At 38.5% G+C, this 22056-nt stretch overlaps 1 protein-coding gene across 1 annotated transcript in view; it reads right to left on the bottom strand.

Annotated features, from left to right (window-relative positions):
- The window catches only part of LOC140242683 (guanine nucleotide exchange protein smcr8a-like), a 47094-nt gene extending 27981 nt beyond the window's left edge, over nt 1-19113 (bottom strand). The window contains exons 1-3 of the mRNA XM_072322443.1: nt 18885-19113; nt 8181-8281; nt 3631-3700 (exon numbers count right to left, since the gene is read on the bottom strand). Of these exons, the coding sequence (XP_072178544.1) occupies nt 3631-3700; nt 8181-8281; nt 18885-19109 (396 nt within the window). The 5' untranslated portion in view covers nt 19110-19113. The remainder of the gene's footprint in view (nt 1-3630; nt 3701-8180; nt 8282-18884) is intronic.
- Nucleotides 19114-22056: the final 2943 nt, after the last annotated feature.

The following is a 22056-nucleotide window of genomic DNA, read 5'->3' as shown; positions in this document are numbered from 1 at the left end:
GTCAATCTCTCTCTTTAATCTACATGTATATACATGTAATTTCTAAGTTGTCTGTCAAACATGGCAGCACCTGGGTGCTGATAATGTGTACATCATCCTCATTTCACACCATGCCGTTTCACCGACTGCTACACATTCTATGCATGAGGTTGAGTCGCGACTCTGAAATACCCTGCACATCTCATGCACACTTAACTCCCGAATGAGGTCAGCGTAAGCCAAGTCATTAGGCATCTGTCCACTTCCGACAGCCCCCAGAATTCATGCGAGACTCAGATGATAATTGGACTAGGACGGAATATCACACTTTTACAGCACTGAGGCATGCTGCACGTTTTCTGGTTGTACACTGTATGCTTAGTTAAAGGGAAATATACAAAATGTAATTCCTTTATCTAAGGGTACATATCACAGTCACACTTACTCTGTGTTGTACCGAGACCACTGCGGGTACAATTTGTATCTGTATGAGTCTATGGATGCACTTGAATTATACAGAGTAGTGAACTCTGCCATTTAAACATCACACGGTTAATCTTCGCTCATTTTCATTTTTATTCACTCTTTCATTTTGTTATGAGGCCCAATCCATTTCCAGCCTAACCGCTCATGACGGCAGTCATCTGCATTCAATTATCTCTCTCATTTACTGGAAAAATATCAACTACAACCTGTATACTTATTTACACGTTCTGGATACATTTATTGTCATAATAAGTATTGCCTTGTAAATGTTTTCTTCTTGCATAACAATTTGTTATAAATTCAATAATGGTACTTGTCACTGTTTGCATAGATATTTGGAATTTGAGTTTGAATTTGTATTCGTTTGGATGCAGAATAAACCAAATTAATCCAATCCAAATTCAAATATACAGAATCCATCTCAAACCAACATTTTTTAGGCTACCACATACATTGTAGACTGCTTCCAAGATGCATTAAATTGAATATCCTATAGAAGTGAATGACTGTAAGTCATGAGAGCAAAAAAAAAAAAAAAAAATAGTTTCATGATCAACTTGCTGTCACAAAAACCTATGACATGATACATTTGTAAATTGCAAATCAACATTGGTGAAAAACTGATCAGTGGTGAATCTCAAATCTGCAAAGTTTTGGTCTAACATGCACCTCACCTCCATCTCATCTAGATCCCAAACCACCTCCCCCTTGTTTTCTGATCAAATGAATGATACAAAAAAAAATCATAGACAAAAACATGAAAATGGTAGCTTCCTTATTTTTTCCAAATGCTTTACTTATTGAAAGCATACAGTACCTTTTTTTTTTCAGTCCAAGATTAAACTTCTTGTATAAACACATCGTTAGCATATTTTTTTTTCACAAAACATAATTATCAAATTACTTAAATTTCTTGAGAAAAGCCACTTTGTGAATATTTTTCACATCAAATATCATGCGACATCACAAAGACAGCTGATGATAATGTTGATGATGGTGATCATAATCAAATAACATACAACTGTTGTAATCATCATCATCATTACTTTCTCATCATAATCTTACTCCTTGTTTTTTCCCCTCTTCTTTATGGTTATTGGTCAATTCCATTGAAAGGTTGCATTTTATGAAAATCAAACTATTGAGTATAGATGACTAATGAAGCTTAATTAGATGATCTGGTATTATTTACTCAAAGCAGCCTTTCACAACGGATATTTTGATACCTCATTTGTGAACATCGGTGAACGTGGAGAGGAGTTATTTCCGAAAAACCTTCATTTTTCATGAAAATTGCCAATTTTTGCAGAAATTATGTATCATTTCTGATACACTATCATGACCATAATGCAGCTTGTGTAATTCTCAGATGGCTTATTTTCTGAATGTTCTTTGGTCATAGATTGGTTTCATGATGTTCTAGAACTTGTTCCGGCATCAGTAAATATTATTCTCTCAATCTCAAAATGTGGTAGTTGATAGCGTCCCATAAGTCACGTTTTTGTGTCCCATCAGTCACACTGGTTTTCCCTATCCTGCTACTGTACCAATGAGTAGATATTCATACCACTTGGCTCAGGGTAAGCACCAACTCTTTGCTACATTCAGGAAAGAAAATATCTTTCCAGAGACTCTGTGTGTAAGAATATTTTAGAACTTACTTTCCCATGTGAAAAATGGTGGTCCTCAGATGTCCCATAAGTCACGACAGCAAGTTTTCGTTGCTGTATGTAATGCAATGATACTTTTCAAACTAAGTATGGTGTTTTCATAAACTGTGATATGATAGATCTAACCATGAACTGAGAAAAATGCATTTGATGCAACTATTTTCTCAAAATATTGGTTTGAAATTGCCGAAAATTGTCACTTTGTCCCATAAGTCACAATGGAATTGACCTATTATCATCATCTTTATTAGCATTATCATCTTCATATATGTCAGCATCATGTCGCCAGTTGTATGACACTTACACAGATGTAACTGATCTATTAAAATGTATTTAACACTTGGTTTCTTTCAAAAGGCTATGTTCACTCGATCAGTCCTTTGAATCTAATATCAGCTCTACTTGCACAGAGTAATGCAAACTAGATTCTGACTAACAATAACCCAGCATACAGGCTTGCATTGTGTTGAGTAAAACCTGGGATTTGAGGGATAAGTATACAATGGGAGAAAAGTATTTGCTGTAAATTTAAATTTAATACTGGAAAAGGTTAGCACTTGAGAAGACATCAATTAGCGTGAACTGAGAATTACCGCATAAAAATATTGGTTTATTGCATTCTTTCATTACTGCATGGCTACATGGGGTTCAATTTCATTAGGCTGTGTTCGCAAATATTTTGTGCCATACACAATAATTCCCTGGGTGTTCTAGTCATGCCCTGTTAGACACACTCGCAAATTTGCTCCACACTTAATTTCCTGGCATGGGTCCACGGTCCTGGCTAAAAGTCATTGAACTGCATGCTATCCCATAATGCTGACATTCTACTGCTGCTCAGGAGCAGCAATATTAATAATGTTGCTGCACATGAGCCGGCTGATTAGAGGGATACCTGTAGACTGTAGAACATGTTTAATTAAGATGAACGATGCCGTCTTTCTTGGCCAAGGTCGTCTACCTGACTACACAGCACTTACTAGCTCTGTACTAGTAAGGCAGTCAAAAACTTGTGTCAGACTTTACCAATATTTTGTAGACTTTGTTCATCAATTCCATGGTAGAGAGATAATGTAACATTCCAAGAAGAGATACAGGTACTGCATCATTTGTTGGGGTGTACCTGTTGCTTTCATCAGAACAGGACATAAACTGCACTTGTGTACATGTACATGTACATGTATGCGATGTATTGCAGACAAAATGTTAATGGGAGGTATTGAGTTATTGGTATCATGTTCTAGAGCTGGATCTCCTCTACATTATGGTGTCGATTCTAATTATTTCCATTTCCAGTCAAATGTTAAAAATCAAAACCACAAGGGTGTTATTTTGCCCTAAATTCGGAACAATGCACATAAAGCTACCCACTTTTGAAAAATAAACTAATTTTTTTTGAAAAGTTATTGTTTAGTTTTTATTTATGCTCAAATCTTAGAATGCTATAGCACCCTTCTGGTTCTCATATGACATAAGAATCCAAAATGAGACTTACATAGGAGTAGGTTCCTTCTTGTCTGTCTTCCATGATGACTGCTGTATCCTCCGATAGCTTGAAGGTATTCCTGGGTAGGACATAGATTACCAGAATATATCACATTTAGCACCATTCAGCGACTAACAAATCTAAACTTTCACTGTCTCTCTACCCAGCCTGATGTTATATTTGCTGTAACCCTCATCAAGTCCTACGGGATATCTGCTGCAGGAATGATGACGTTACCATTATTAAATTGGCACCTATGAATTTCATTGCATTATATCTCATACTGGTGAAATATTATCTGGCATTTAATAGTTAAGGTTATGAAATATGCACAAACTTTGAAAAGATCATTTTTATTAATGCCAATTTGGAACAGAAATGGGAAATCAATCTTCAAAATGTGTTATCAATTCGGCAAATACATGTTTAAGGTTTCTGAATATTCTCCAAAAGAAGAAAAAAGAGAACTCTACATGATCAACCATGGGGTCAAATAAAAGAGAATTTGTTACTCTTCCTAATGAAACACCAACTATATGCACTAATTTACATCAGAAGTCATAACAAAAGAATGGAGCAACAAACAACATGGGTTTGGGGATTTGATTGGTTAAGCTACAGTAAATGATAATGATAGGACCTATTCAACTATGAAACATCCTTTAGATTGAGTGAATGCAGAAATATTGGTAGAAAACATCAGTAAAGTTTGAGATAACATACATGTACAGTAATATTCCCCCGCCTCCTGAAAGAGGTGAGCCAAGTGCTCTTTCAATATGCTGGAAGAATGAAGATGTTAAACTCTCTTTGGTACTTTCTTTATATTATTAATTGCTGTCCAACTGCGACATCACAGATTGTTAGTTTCCTTATCCAGCCATGGACCAAAACGTAAAAAAAGTTCTAACTTTTAAAGGGTGTGTACAGTTCTGGTCGAAGTGAGGATTTAGCTTTTCACGTTTTGCGAGATATTCAGAAACCACTCTATGAGATGTCAAAGAGCGTGCGGTTCTAAGGGGTATCAAAAGTTTATTTGATGAAAATCAGTTTTGAAATGGCTGAGATATCCAAAAACAAGGTGAAACAAAGAGATCCTAATAAAGTTGTGGCATGTCGCCTTTTATTATTAGCACTTTTTTGGATATCTCAGCCATTTGAAAACCAATTTTCATCAAATAAATGTTGAATCCTTCTTAAAATTACATGCTTTTTCATATTTCATCAGAGGCTTTTCATTATCTCACTTAGGAATGTTCAAAACATGAATCCCCACCTCAACCAGTACTGTACAGTCCCTTTAAGAGGATTGTCTGATTTTCATCAAATTTCAATGATGCGTTCTGTGAATAATTCTGCATTCAATACACTTACAACATACCTGGGGTTCATTCCCCTTTAATCAACAGAATGTCTTGCTCCTAAACTTATTTTTGCACTCCCCTGCCAGCAGTATTGATGTTCCCCTAGTGTTTGGTGTCTGCACTTCACCTACAGACAAATGTCCCTAGGAAAACATGCATCACATTGTTCCTTGAGATTTCCTGTTAATTTGTAAAGCCAGCTGACCTGTGGTTTTACAGGTACACCAAAATTTGCTCCTCAAAAACATTCAAAACTACATACATGACTTGTAGTTTGCTAAAATAATAGTAGCCACACGGATACACCATGATCACATGATATTAACATTGGAGCTTTCTTTGTGCATGCCAACAGGCTGAAAATTTTATTATGTTTTTTGACAGGGATAACCTCTTCATGTACAGTCGTAAATAAATGTTAATGATACCAAATAATAAAATAGTTATTTTGTTATTGTTCAAACATAATTTAAGTAACTTCTCATATTTTAGAATGATTGCCTCACAAAGTTTTTGTATACAAAAACATGAAGGCTCAATAAAGCTTGAACTCATCTGGCACATACAATGTATTCTGATCATATCAAGATCTGCGGTCAGATTTTACATGTATTTTACGTATGAATACAACATAATGTAGAATTTGAAATTTAAACCACTTCACCGATGATCATGTCTACCTGATAATGACTTTTTGAACACAGCACGGTGCAATACACAAGTCCAATATATGTAATTAGAGTTAACCTTTCATTGAGGTACTAAAATGAGAGGGAGTTGGATTTACAATTTATCATAAGCTGTGCTGATATTGACAAAACTCCCATGAAAACTAACAGACGGGAGCTGAAACTGAGAAGGCTTGTAAGAAGGGCTATCACTTTTAATCCATGTTCTGCAATATGAGTGATACAACAACACTGCATCACAGAGAAATATAATTCTGAAGCTAATCTTATCAAAGGCATTTCCTTTCTGCAGGCAAACAGCCAATCCTGCCTCATTTCCTAGCCACGCTTATCACATTACAATGGAAAAAAATCACATCGGATGAAAGATTCCGTTGACAAATGTTTGGCAAAACTACCGTTTTACAAGAAAACCTACAAAATAATGATAATTATCAACAATTTATCTTGCACCAAATCCACTAAATAAAATGGTCAAGGCGCATGTACATATAGAGCATGCATTACACTATCATCGGATTCTGCTTTGGACTTTAGGTCAGGAAATGTCGCAGTGCTTTCACGTACTGTTAACCTCGTTTTAGCCTTGCCATTTACTCTGGTCACATGATGTTACTATTGGCTGACTCATAATGAAGACAGTAAGTGTGTTAATGTGGCCGGTGCATAAACTCCCATTCACGGTCTCTTAATGACCCACAACCCTCGCTGTAATAATTATGCACACTTTGTAGGAAGACAAGGACACAGCATCCAAACTGCAGAGCTATTCATGGGAGGGGAAGGGATGGATGAAGGACGGCCGTTGGCTCGACTTTGTCATGTTGTGTTTCATGTGTGATGAGTGTGTTCATGTGGGCATGTCAGATTGGGTGATCACATGTGGTCTGTCCTTGACTAAAAGGACAAAGCAGACCTTAAAGGTCATATTCCTTTTGCAAATGTCACAAAATTTTGCACAGTTGAAGAATAGCATCTGTCAACATTGTGTATGAAATCTTACGGTAATACACCTTTAAAGGGAAGGTAAACCCAAAAAGCAATGTGGATTGAGTGAAAGCAGCAACATTAGTAGAACACATCAGTGAAAGTTTGAGGAAAATCGGACAATCGATGCAAAAGTTATGAATTTTTAAAGTTTTGGTGTTGAAACCGCTGGATGAGGAGACTACTAGAGGATATGACGTATGAGTGGACAACAATACAAAGAAAATATAAAGGAAATTCAACAAAAATTCACTTTTCTAGAATTATGAAAGAGCAATGGACCAACCTCTTTCAGAAAGCAGGGGGAATAATTGCTACCCCTAACATATGTCAATATCAAGTTGATGGAATTTGTAATTTTCATGAAAAATGGATTTTTGTAGAATTTTCTTTATATTTTCTTGGTATTGTTGTCCACTCACACGTCATAACCTCTAGTAGTCTCCTCGTCCAGCGGTTCCAACACCAAAATTTTAAAAATTCATAACTTTTGCATCGATTGTCCGATTTTCTTCAAACTTTCACTGATGTGTTCTACAAATGTTGCTGCTTTCACTCAATCCACATTGCTCTTGGGGTTTATCTTCCCTTTAAATATTGTTTACAAAACAAGCCCTATGTCACCCGAGAAAATGCTTACCATTTGGACCGAGAATAATGGCTAGAAGTTTTTGCGGGATACAAATAAATTCACTGAAAATCTATGGTATTTAGTCCCCCTCTATCACAAGAAAAAAAGTTTCCAGATTTATCATTCTGAAGAAAGGTCTGAAATACCTACGTCTACAATGATATACCACTGTATGAAAGGAATCTTGTTTTCAGGGTGACAAAAGGAATTCCAAAAATTACCCAAACCTCAGGAATGTTATGAGAGCTTGAATGCCCATTGAATCAACAAACATGATATTTTGTCATCACATTGATAGACACTTAAATTATTTGATTTTGAAGCTTCTTGTGTAATACCCCAAGTTCGCATTTTCACATAGGAAAATGGAGGCATCTTTAACATGCTTGAAATTTACACTTGAAGTAAATTTAGAACAGACACAGCACTGTTGTAGTTTGATTACTCTTATTCCAAACTGTCATACTGTAACCAATGCTGCACACTGTCACTGGTCCGACGGTCCCTGACCAGTAAAAATCACTGTCAGACCAGTAACTTTTTCAGGAATAAACCAGTAAAAAATGGAAATACTGGGTACCTAATGGTCCGGCAGACAGGTTGGACCGGTAAAAAAAAAATGGGTTAGTGTGCAACCCTGCTGTAAATATTTCATTTTTTCCTATTTTCCTATTTCAAAATAAGCGCACAAAGCAATTGAAATAATTTGATTGTGCTCTTAAATCTTTAGATATCTCTACAAAAGATGCAGTGAAAAATCAATGCATAAAACAACTGATGTTAAAGGCACATCTCTTCCCTCAATTACAGTCATAAAAACATTGAACTATGGAACATGTACAAAGTTGTACGTCAAATGAAATAGGAGAGCGGAAATACTATACTTACGTTGTGCGGGCATAGTTGGTTGCGTTGTAGTCAACAGCCATGATTTTTACAGCGTACATATTCTTGTCAAAGGAGCTCCCTCCATCTTTGGGTATTGTAATCTGCAAATGATCAAAACATAAATAATTTACATCATATTGTAGATACATGTATGCCTCTTTTCATATCTAATATCACTATTTCTAATATCACACAACACCTAAAACAGATTCTTGCCGGACATATTTGACTGATTGCTAATCATGATATCTTATAAACATCATGATATTAAAATCAAATAGAAAAAAAAAATGTAAACAGATAATTCAAGAATTCACTCTCACTATAATATCTATAGCAGTCCCAATTGAACGCATAATAATCTTTGATACTATGTTCATTTAAGCTGCATTGTTCCTGCAGTGTTTGACTATGTTTACCCTTAATGTCTTTCTATCCTTGTAAAGACATTAACCTCCAGTGAAGCAATGGATTACAAAGATGAGAGATTGATGAGATGCTTCCACTACCAGCTTCCACCTGTCAATCACCCGTCTCATTTCTCCATCTGCACCTCCACACATAACACGTTCATTACACCCTCTAATCTATCATTAGTTTCGTTCACACGACGTTTGTAATCTTTAAAGACAGCCAATCCCTTTTGCATGCAAATTTTTGAAAAATTGGTGAGAACACTTAGGTATTGAAGAAAACACTATTTGGAAACATCCTGTAAATTTTGAACTCAAGAGGGTCTTTATTTGTTTAGTTAAATTGACCGTTAAGATCTGAATAGTTTTTGCGAACTGCGCAAAAATTACAAATCTAAATACTACCTGGTAGTCTAGTTTTACAGAACTGTGTGATGCACTTAGTTGTACATGTAGTTCATGTAAGTGGTGTGTTATTTGCCATTGATAACAAAGGAAGAGAAGCTAGTGAATTCTTCTTTTCTGACAGCTTTAACATGCATATCTGTTGTTCAAAGTACAAGTATCATATTAAAACCACAGGAGGATTAATGTGTGCAGCTGTGCCTAGTACACAGAATACGTTACGGTGAGCGTTTGGTGCATTATTTGAATTTTGACGGCTAACAACCTTCAAATATCACAGAAATTTTATAGATTTACAATACCAGTCTTGTCATTCTGGCGGAATATATCATGTTCTGTGCTATTTGGGAAGGAATGCAAAAGGGAAGGGCCATCTTTAAAGTCTTAAACTAATAGATGATTACGTAGCTTGTACGGCTGTAGTTTTAAACTACAATATGCATGACACATGACACTTAGTCTTAAAGATTGAATTTTCAAGCAAGAGTCCCACTCCATGATTAAACCACACAACCGTAAGATACAGATACAATATCTACGCAATGCTAGTGATAAACCCGATAATGTGCGACAAAACAGTAGTGAACAAAATGCACCAATGGTTGACCCAGAAACTGAGGGGAATACAATTTTGTACGATTCATGGGGAAGTCTCACTAACTTTTGCATAAAATTTGTTGATTATCATCATGTCCACATGACCCTAAACTGCAAGTGGCAACCCCATCCCACCCCCTCCCATGGATCATGGATACGTTGTAGCACAGATCCTGAGATGTCCTGTCGTTTTAATCTTTGACTTCTCTTTAAGATTGCTATTAAACTTGAGTGCATCTTTGTACATGGGGCTCTACAACTGTACGAGCTGAAATTTTCGCGGTGGTTTTATTTTCGCGAATTTCGCGAATCGCCTTTGAACCGCGAAAATAATAACACGCGAAAATAACAACGCGCAAATAACTAAGTTCAGTTAGACCCTCGCAACTGCGAAATTAAAAACACGCGAAAATGTCCTCCAAGTAGCAATTCGCGAAAATATCTGTACGCGAAAATTTCAGCTCGTACAGTATATGAGCTAACCACCAAGATTAGGAATGTCATGTGAATGGAACTATTCACATCATGTCAGTCTTGGGATTGTTTGCTGAAGGTCTGATAGTTAAGCCCCCGTCACACTAGAGCGTATCTAGCCAACGAATGCCCAGCGGATCCGAAAATTTGGAGATACGCTCACATCCGTTGCTCATCGTTCATGACCCGCTTGGCGTTCGCTGTATCCGCTAGCTGTTCGCAGAGATTCGCAGAGATCCGCCGGAGACAAATTTTGATTTTGGACATGTCCAAAATCTTGAGCGGATGACGAACGGAATGACAATACGCTTTGTGGTCGCTTAGCGCCCGCTGATCGAAAGTTGTGGTCGCTCTGCGTTCGCTTCTCATTCGTTCGCCGTTCGTCCAAATTCGCACAGCAAATCTGGACAGCACAGGTAGCATTTATCAGTTGGTCATCAGAATTGGAGGACGCTCAGAGATTTCAGATGCAATATCTTCTAGCTGTTCATCAACATGAGTATGACCTAAACCAGCTGGCAATCGCCAAATACATCCAAGACAAGAGAAAACGGAGGAGAGGAAAACATCGAAGAACGATGTGGACCAGGGCCTGGATCCGAAGACGAGGGCAGTTCGGGTTGTATAATCAGCTTCTCATCGAACTTCCGGGATATTAAAGTCCCGGCGTTTGCCTCTGGCTTTTTTTCTTTTTTTTTCGCTGAAGTTCCAGGCTAGGAACAGTTGGAGGCACCAGACGTAATGGAGGATGTTGGACTCCCCACATCATCGTCAACGTGATCATCAGAAGGAACACAGGAATCTTGAGGACTGTCGAGGGTAATGACATCAGCAGCACTTGGTGGTGACTTCTCCTTCCTTCTTTTGGGGGCCATTCTCACAATCACAACGTTACTCGACACTGTCACTACTCAAAATGATTTGGGAAAATGTGCGTCAGTCGAGATCCGTCACGTGACTGCCGCAGTATCGCTCTGCATATGTTGGGCATTCGCTCCTCATTCGCTTTGTCCGCTCAGCATCCGCTGGACGGACTGTACGCATTCGCTTTCATTCGCTACTTAATCCGCTCGTAACACGGTTAGCATATGCTCATCATTCGTTAGGCGAACATTCGAAAACGACGTTTTGCTTGCGGATTCGAGCGTATCTGGACTTTGCCAAATTTTGCCCATCCGCTAGGCATTCGCTGATTTATACGCTGTAGTGTGACGGGGGCTTTAAAGGTACGTGGTCCCAGTGTTTTAGTCAAATGCGTACGCGAGCGCATGGCGCAGGTTTCCTATAAAGACCTATGCTATCGACTCCTCTTTGGCGCTTACGCCGTGGCCCACTTCCCCTGAGTCCGAAGAAGTCCGATCCACTGTAGTCAGTGGTCCGATCACAGTTCGGCTCACAATTTGGCTGAGGGGGAAGACAGCTTTAGCAAACTTCTTTTGTGATGTCATAAAAAGAAGCACATCGATGGCAACGTTACTTAGCAACACCTATGCACTTTACTCTTGATGACAGCTCAACTTCGGCAATCTTCGTATCAATGCTAACGGTGATCGACAGTGTCATCGACAGCGCCCTCTACACTATCGGCACTATGCACCTTCAAAATGTGTAGCAGCTTCTAGACTGTGACAATTTTTTTTTCTTTCTTTTTATCATGTCCCCCATCCCCCCCCCCCCCCCAAAAAAAAAAAAAACAAACCCAAAACAAACATTTCTCAATTTCTGTACCGGTAACCGGGTATACCAATTTGTGTAAATTTCAACTCAAAACTAAAAAGTGCCTGGCATGGCATGGAACCCATCCTCCTCCCCTGGATTGCCATCTAAACTAACACACGTTAGTAGTCGAAATTAACATTTAGAGCGAGACATATCATAGCATATATGTCACCTGAAGAGTTATAGACTATAACCGTTAGTTCTATTCCCTTTGTTGGTTCATCAACAATTCCAACTTCCTGGTACCTTTGGAATTGTTTGTGCAGTCAACAAGAGATTGGTGAAGTCGCTTCTGAAAGATTTCGGCAATCTTCGTATCAATGCTAACGGTGATCGACAGTATCATCGACAGCGCCCTCTACACTACCGGGACTATGCACCTTTAAAATGTGTAGCAGCTTCTAGACTGTGACAAATTTGACTGGTATATTGTTGATAATGACTTTACCCTCAATATTTCTCAGCAAAGAAAGCAGCATTGCACTGCTTTCACTCGCTACATACAGTGTACATCCTGTAGTGTACAAACATACGATAGTGTGTATACAATGTCAAAGAGTGAAAAAAAAATGTGGATAGAATACTTTTAAAATCAAGATGATCCTCTTTGAAAAAAAAAAAAAAATCAAAAGATACTTAGTAATCACTAAAGTGTAATTACCTGGTAAACAATGATGTCTATCTTGTATTAAAAAAAGAAAAAAATCTGAAAACTTAACTGCATTGGAACATGATTTCCCCTTCTGAGATTGAATCACATTTTGTGCATTTCAGGTAGGGAGTGTGAAGTGATGATATCTTGACAAATGTCAACACTTGGTAGCTGATTATATTTGCATTCCTTGACACAGACACACTTGTCCTGCTACCAACTCCCACTCGAGATGAGGTTCAGGTTCCAGAGTACAATTTATGTGAATATATTTGTTCAATTCAATCACTACAAGGAAATCTCAAGAATTCGACAGACTGGATTCTAAAATCATTTAGGTACATCATGAATACATGTATATTAGGGTGATATCATCCGGAGGCTCTTTGTGACTGCGGAGAGCAAGTAATGAATGCCCATACTAGAAGTCCCTGCAAGTTGACTTCACATATACTGTAAAAGTAAAATTTTTCGCAATGTTGAAATTTTGCGCATTTTGCGCAATCAGAAACTAGCGCGAAAATAAAAGCATACAAATATTTTTGTTTGCCATTATATGTTCCAGTATGTTTATGTCTTGATTCCGCAGAATTAAAAACACACGAAACCCATCTTACCCCGCTGAGCACCAAAAAAAAAAAAATGAAAATACTCGTACGAAAATATCCACTTTTACAGTATGTGAAAAACTACTCTCATAATTTTCATTTTAACAGATAACCCTATCACTCCATAATCTGTGAGGTCATAATAGTTTTGCAGAGGACCTCCTCTCTGACATAAGTTGCATTCACATTTACATTGAAATATCAGTTTTTTGCATGTTAATTTTGTATGTGAACACAAACACACCACAAAATACACCTACAGTCTGTAAGAAATATATAACGAAATAGAATGGTATTTACAATGTAGTGTGGTAACTCAAACTTTGCACAAAATAAGCATGCGAGATTTGAGTATGACTTGTGTCATGAAATACCACCAATCATACACAGTGGTGTGATTCTCACATAACCTGACACACCTCCTGTCTTTATCCCTTTCATGGAAATGGACATGACAGGAGACTGATATAAATTAACATGCATGCACAGTGCTTACCCCAGAGAGGTGTACACACAGTCTGTACTTTCAAGCAAGAGCTACAACAGTATTTCAGGAAGAATGGTATCAAATAAATTGCCACAGTATCTATTATCACGGCATTTAGCCAATGAGAATGGTGTTAACAAATTACCATGCTACAAGTGTATTTGATACCACAGTAATTCAAATGTGAATTCATGTAAAGTGCAAACCCCACTCTGCATGTATGTACCCTACAAAGTTGTAATTGGTCAGATAACATGATGGTGGCACTAACAACATCAAGCTTGATGGTCAGAATTTGACCTTCCCTAATCTCCTTGAAGAGAAAAGATGAATTACTCCCTGGACAATTACCAAGACCTTTCTCCTGACGCTAACCCTAATCCTAATCTTGAACCTACTTGTAATCCTAACCCTAATCTAAATTCTAACCCTAAACCTACAGCTGTAACCCTAACCCTATCACTAACCAATATTTACAAGTAGCAGGGGTGGTAATTGCCCCGATATGGTCTTACAACATAATTATGTTGTCTAATACTCTTGACACAATGACATTAACATGGTCTTTATGAGTGATTCAAGTTCTGTCAATTACACTGTTGTTCCACACTAGACTACACTGTATGGAACCTACGGGAGTAAAGTAACACACATTCAGACATGAAATCAAAGATCAATGTTGAACCGTATACAAGTAGCAGGTGCACAGTAAGTTTACTGTCAGTGAGTCAGTGTGTTTTCTATCAGCATTTCTGAAAACTAATAATCCCCTCTCTTGGAAACCACCTCGTATTACTCATCAAGCAACCTTTTTACAGGAAGAGACTGGTAATATGAGCGCTACAATGTTCACATAAATCTCATTTGTCAATTGTTCAAGGACTTTGCCATATCTTGCCAAACTGTTTTATTGGCATTTGGTTTGAACATTCTTCTGAATCTTGGCCACAATGTAAGACAACCAAACTATCAAATAGCACTAGCCAGGCACAAGGGATTTAACATGGACTATTAACCCGTGGAGGACGAGTTCCGAGTATACATGTACTCAGGCAGGGGAAATGCGTGTTGTAGCAAAATCAGTCCGTCCTCAATGGGTTAAGGGCGCCATGCGATCTCAATGCACCGAGTGACTTTCATTCCAGGCAGCTGTGCTTATTGTAAATGTCTGAGCATCAAATGATACAATGAACAGATTGTATAACAGTAAAGGTATGTATTTCATACGCATCAATGCAGCAAGCCTAAGATTTATCATGTACAAAAAAAGAGAAGTACAGATGACAAGCCAGCAACCTATCCATTACTGTACGAGCTGAAATTTTTGTGTACAGATATTTTCGCGAATTGCTACTTGGAGGACATTTTCGCGTGTTGTTAATTTCGCGGTTGCGAGGGTCTAACTGAACTTAGCTATTAGCGCGTTGTTATTTTCGCGTGTTGTTATTTTCGCGTGTTGTTATTTTCGCGGTTCAAAGGTGATTCGCGAAATTCGCGAAAATAAAACCACCGCGAAAATTTCAGCTAGTACAGTATCTTCTGTATACGCCATATATTTCGCGAGTCTAAATTTTCGCGAATCGGGACTTCCCGACAATTTCGCGAGTGGTTAAATTTGCGATCGTGGAGGCCTGTACTGAACTGTCAGATGTATGCACGTACGTCACAATCATGTCAGCAGTAGAGTCAATATTTTTGTGTGTTTTTAATTTCGCGAATAGCAGTTGACTCGCGAAATTCGCGAAAATAAAAACCTCAAGAAATATTCGGCGTATACAGTACTTGTGTAGTTCCAGCTTGGTCAGCCTTAATACAGGCACTGCACGGATGTGTTCTATGCCTTTAACCAGTTGAGGCAGGTGCCTAGATCTACATGTAGGATGGGAAATGAGTGTTACAGCAAAGTCAGCTTGTCCTAGGTATCAAAACAGGTTAATAGACTTTTCCCTCCATTTGAGGTTATTTGGGTTTAAAGGGTGTGTACAGTTTTGGTCGAGGCGAGGATTTAGCTTTTAACGTTTTGCGAGATATTCAGAAACCACTCTATGAGATGTCAAAGGACATTCAATTCTAAGGGGTATCAAAAGATTTTGATGAAAATCGGTTTGGAAATGGCTGAGATATCCAAAAACAAGGTGAAACAAAGAGAACCTAATAAAGTTGTGGCCTGTCGCCTTTTATTATTATCACTTTTTTGGATATCTCAGCCATTTGAAAACCAATTTTCATCAAATAAACGTTGAATCCTTCTTGAAATTATATGCTCTTTCATATTTCATAAGAGGTTTCTCATTATCTCACTTAGGAATGTTCAAAACATGAATCCCTCACCTCAACCAGTACTGTACAGTCCCTTTAAATACAAGCTTTGAAGGTTGTATCATGTCTCCTTAAAAAACACACAAACAAAACGGAGGTTGTATACCGTTGTAGTACATGCAGCATTCGAATGGCAGAAACATTATCTTTCACACTGAATCTTCTTGTAACATATCTTTCATTAGTTGTACGCAGCGTTGTTCATACATGTATTTGACAACTCAATTTTTGATTAATTCTACCTGAACTCTATCAATTTGCCTGGAAAATAGCATAATAGTATTCGCTGCAAGACATGACTGACTTTCTAAAAGTGAGTTTATGTGCAGTTACATGACATTTAAACTAAGCTTTAATTCCACATCCAATTCAAGTCTTGAAATGTAAAGTCTATAAAGGAAAATAATATAATGACAAAAAATCATTATTGTACATGTAGTCCATATGTGTCTGTACACAGACCTCACACCTGTAGATGCTCTTGATGGATGAAAGTGAACTAAAAGAAAAGACACTATAAGCAACAAGAGACCCGCGGGTCTAGCGCTCACCTGAGTATCGCAAGTTCACCTTTCACGCAGTCACTAATCTAAATTATTCACAGCTCTACCAAAATTTGACCAGGCATTCTCAAGTAGAAGATGAAAATGTACAATAAGGGCCCAAATTTTTTATGATTCCTTGATTTGGGGGGGATTGGGGCCCCCTGGGGCCCTCTGGGTGGGGCATGGTGCCCATTTTGATATATTGAGATCCTGACCCCCTAGGGATGCTAACTGCCAGGTTTGATGAAAATCCATTATGAGGTTTTCAGGAAGAAGATGAAAATGTACAATTCAGGCCCCCATTTGGACCTTCCCAACCACCCCCCCCCCCCCCCCCCCACACACCCCTGCCCCCAAAAGGGGCACCCCTGGATCTCCTATGAACAAACTTGAAACTATACAGTCATTAATGTACTCACTCATAGTATTATCTTAGCTCTATCACTTCTGATTCTAGAGAAGATTTTTAAAGATTCCTTCATTTTGGGGTTTTGGGCGCCCCTGGGGGCCCCCTGAGTGGGGCATGGTGCCCATTTATCAATTGCTCAGAATACATTTCTTTGCATTGTTCTTGTCTTTGTGTTTGGGCAAATAAAAAATAATGAATTGAATCATAAATAGGATTAGTGTACACAGATATTTTTTTAGTCTACATCAAGAGTATATCAAAGGATCTATAATCTATAATCTTAATGTTATAACATTCAAGACTACTCAAATGTGACTGAGTGCTTTAATCTTTGTCCCAGGAACGTTGTAGAGCACATTACAAGCAGGCTCACAACCTGCAATAAAGTGAGTTTACCATTATGAGGCAGTCACATGGTATGGGCAATGACCCATTAGGTCGGGATTAACATCTGTGTACAGAGGTTGATGTACAAGTAAGCACCATTTCACTGTGCACAGGTCTCAAAATCTGTCAATGCATGTACTGTAATGTGACTGAGCTGTTGCTGTTAATTGTATCTGTACACACCATACATGTACATGTATATTTAGTGAGTCTAAATTTTCGCGAATCAGGATTTCCCGACGATTTCGCGAGTGGTTACATTTGCGACCATGGAGTACTGCACTAAACAGAGAAATAAATACGTGTGCGTCATATTCATATCAAGATAAGAGTCATTATTTTCACGTGTCTTTAATTTCGCGAATAGCACCTGACTCGCGAAATTCACGAAAATAAAAACCTTGCAAAATATTTGCCGTATACAAATGCACTGTTCCAGCCATATTTTACACCATGCAACATGTAAAATATGCCCCTTTTTTCCCAAGTGCTCAACTACTATACAAATGGCATATATTTTGCAAGGCTTTTTATTTTCACAAATTTCACAAGTCAGGTACTACACCATGTTGCACCTTTAAACAACATGTGAAATGATTACCTCTCATCTCAAGATGAATGCAACATGCATGAATGTACACCTGTACATCTACTATGTACATGTATCAATGGATTCATTACTGTACTCGGCAACTGCGATTTAAACCACTTATTTAAGTTGTTGGGAAGTCCTGATTTGCACAAAATTGGACTCACTAAAAATATAGCTGTAACATATAATTGCAATGTAACATATAATTGCATATGTCTCCTACACAGTGTATCCTGAAATCTCCCTCTACATGAACATGTACATACGGCCTAGGTTCACGAGAAAGTTAAAACGCTTGCTTGACATCAGGATCTCAGACAGATCTTACACAACAGCAAAAACAAAGAAGACTGAAACAAAATGTAGGCCGACGTGATTTTATTTAAAACCTCACAGGCAAATTAGGCCTACACAGAACATTTAATCAATGAGCGAATCTTATACATGCCTTTACCTAGCTCTATTAGTTTGCCACTCCTTTCATATCTTGATTATTCTCTTCCCTCTTCAACTCTCCTCATATCAACTTGGTTTCATTGCTGTGCCAAGGTTATCTTCCCAATCTCTCTCCACACCTAAATTTCAAAACTCTCCCTACCCATGTGACATTTGCTGCCCCGGTAGTCTCTCTTAACCCATTGAAGTTCAAGGAACCACTGAACGATGATGATGTTTTTCATATCATCTATCATTCATTGCTAGACTGTCTTAGGAGCGAGAAAATACTTCTTCATCTGACATCTGTTTTGGTCAAAAAGCAACTTTATACAAACTGTATTTCAAATGCAGAATTTATAATTGGTAATAAAATTGACAATACATCTTAGAATATCTTAGTTAATATTTCTGTCTATAATTGGCAAACTTGTTCATTCATTTTCAGATTTTGTGCAGATTAATGACTTTAATTGTTAATTCCATTAAAACTTTCTCCTGACAAGAGAGGCATGTATTTTGACAAGTTTGCCAAATGAATGAGGGGTAAGATGAACTCCTGCAGCAACAATTCCTAAGGGCTGACTGGAAGGTTTAAAAGGCACAATAGATTGAAAACAATTAGGTTACACATTGAATGTATACAAGCAAACTCTACTAACCAGTGGTTTTGGCCCCTCCAATTCCGAGAACTCACAGACCAGGATGAAGTCTTTGCCACAGGTGGGACTGACCGGCCAGGGGTTAGGGGGCCGGTAGCTCTGGGCCAGGTCAACGGGTAAGGGGGGCCGCGACCGGACAAAGGCCGCCTCATCCTTGGCTGCGTCAAAGTAGTTCATCTCGGGAGCGTGGCCGTAGAAGGCCACCTGGGGTACTCCCCCCAGCATGGCGTAACGACTAGACACTGAGCTCAACACCTTGGGTCATGGGCTCTGCAGAGGGAAGGGGACAAAACATACAAAAGGATCATTATCCTATTCACCATTAAATGACAGTGGGCAGAATAATCTTTACCATTCTACTATTACTCTTTCTTGCAGAAAAAGTAATAGTCTGATAATGTACTAATACACTGTGTGAGCGTAGTGGTGCGTATGCAAAAGCATGAGAGAAAGAGCGAGTGAAAGTGACAAAGAGCGAAAGGGAGTGTGATAGTGTGTGAGGCAGGTGTCGAAAGAGAGTGTGTGAATACCGAACCCTGATCATCTTTGTTTTTGTTATGATGTTATGTTTACGGCTTGCTCAGTTTGTAGGTCTACATGTCCTGTCGTATGACCTCGTTTCTTAATGTCAGTATTTTACATGTTTCATTTGTATGAATACCTTTTTTTTTTTGTAATATCTGTTGTCTCTTTTATGATGTAATTGTATGTGCAATTCAGTCGTATGACTGCGAGACATGAATAGTTTCAATAAAATACCATATTTATCTATCTATCTATCTATAGTAGTAGCAGTAGTACATGTAGTAGTACAGCTGTAATACTACTAATAACAACAACGACAATAATAATGATGATAATAATAATAATAATAATAATAATGATAATAATAATAATAATAAAAATAATAATAGTGGTGGTACCGTTAGCAGTAATATTTCTAGTATAGTATGTTGCAAATATCAATGAGCATCCCACAGATATCAGCCTACACTTGTACCGGTATGGTTGTTTGCTTAGATAAAAGAGGTGACCCTCTATTCAAAGGAATACATGTAACAAACCATTCTGCAACATGGGGCCTACATCCTGAAAATTTATTTCATTATCGCCGGTGCTGGGCAACAAAGGAAAAAAAAAAAAAAAATCAATCCACCATTCAAAAAGACAAAAAGGAAATTTCAGACACTTAAATTTGTCATCACTTCAACCTTTGGAGATCTGTTTCAAATTCGGCACTTTCTATTCCAATGATCTTGGGAGAGAGTCCAGTGAATTCCTGTTTTATACAGTAAAAACAGGACTTGAACAAAGGTTAAATTAAAACAAAATGGAAACAAATCATCCGTACACCTAAATATCTCTGACCTTTTAATTTCCTGTGGTTTGGTTGGACTATGGCTCCTCCAGCTGTGATATACATGTCTATACCACACTGGAAAATTATCTCTGCCTGAATCGTACTTCATTTCGCTCATCACTACACTCAGGGAAGCCAGCATGCTCAAGTACACTTTGTATTATGAAAGTGGTATAGAGTAAAGCCCCCAATTTTCGGACACTTAAGCTTTTTTGCAATATTTGTTCAACTCAAATAATACTCTACAAAATAATAACTCAAATAATACTCTACAAAATCATATCCACAATAATGTATGTTTAATATATCAAACTACTTTTTACCACTATTGATTTTGTTAAATACCGTACATCATAAAATTTCACAGAATCCCCAAATATTATGCACTTGTCAATGTAATGACTCACCCCACTACCCCCGGACATGGGTGCGTCATTTCCTCGTTTGGTCCGTCAAATTTGTGACCTAGGTGTCAGTCATTTTACCAGCTTTGTCCGTCAAATTTTTGACCGAGGGGTGCGTCAAAATCCCATCATTGTCGGTCAAATTTTTGACCGAGGGGTGCGTCATGGTACGTCACTTGGCTATGGAAAATAACACGCATTATTCTGAACCGAGGGGTGCGTCACTTGGCTACAGCCTATGGAAAACTGCACGCATTTTTGCACGCTACCAGTACCGTATACACGTACCGCGAGTGAAATTACGGTGAGCGTTTTCCCGCGGCAAGTGAAAATCAAAGTCGGGAAGCATTTTGGAATAAGAGGGAAAAATGCTTGCCAGAATCTGGCAAGCAAATAATTTAAAAGCGGCACCCTTTCTCCTCACATTTTCTATCCAACAAACCCATGAAATCCCGCATACTCAATCTCAAGTCAAACCAGGGACTTGTTTAGGCTATGCGAATCTCTACGTACAGCGACTGGGCTGTGTATACTCGCGGGAATGCCGTGGCGTGGTGAGTACCCGCGCTGCAGTATGCATCCACCGGACTAGCAATGGCCGCGCACACACAGCGCATCTGCACACATGTGATTGTCGTATGGATGGATTGCATGCACAGAATACATACTACTGTACGGAATATCGTAGCAGCAGCGTGATGTACGGTGAATGACGGTACGGTGCTTGCAGGGCCAGGGTAAGGGAAACTTGCCGAAACTTTTACAAATTATGTTTACGAACCAAAAGAAAATGAAATTGCTTGAATAAAACGTATGCAAAAATCGTTTCAGTATTTTCGGGGGTGCGTCAAATGTACCGAGGATGTCCGTCAAAAAGGTGACCGAGGTGTTCGTCACTTTCAACGTGTTGTCCGTCAAAAAAGTGACTGTGGTGTTCGTCACTTGCAGCCTTTTGTCCGTCAAAAAAGTGACTGTGGTGTCCGTCAAAAACCCCGTGTGGTCAGTCAAAAAATGACCATGACGCACCCATGTCCGGGGGTAGTGGGGTGCGTCATTACATTGACAGTGCATTATCACCTTGTCAATTCCCAAAAATTCAGACAGCCACTCCAAAATTCGGACACACGCGCAATGTCAACACGCATACAAGGCCACTGAAAATTGAGCGCGCGCCATACCTTGTTGGCGCACGGTTGTATCGGGGATGTTGCAGCGCCCGTTCGTGTCCGAATTTTGGTGACTCTGCACTTGCATTCAGCCCCTGTACATTTATTCACTGTATCGGCATGCACGGAGATTTTGTTTTTCTTTGGAGTTTTTGAGGATACCATCACTCTCTAAGCGAAAAATCTCGCAGCAGCATTGCTAATTTTTCAATTTTTAGCCCTTTTCCGACGTCCTTGATGCT

The sequence above is a fragment of the Diadema setosum genome, chromosome 19 (assembly GCF_964275005.1).
Source record: "Diadema setosum chromosome 19, eeDiaSeto1, whole genome shotgun sequence".
Classification (NCBI taxonomy): domain Eukaryota; kingdom Metazoa; phylum Echinodermata; class Echinoidea; order Diadematoida; family Diadematidae; genus Diadema; species Diadema setosum.
This window is presented reverse-complemented; position numbering and strand designations above follow the sequence as displayed.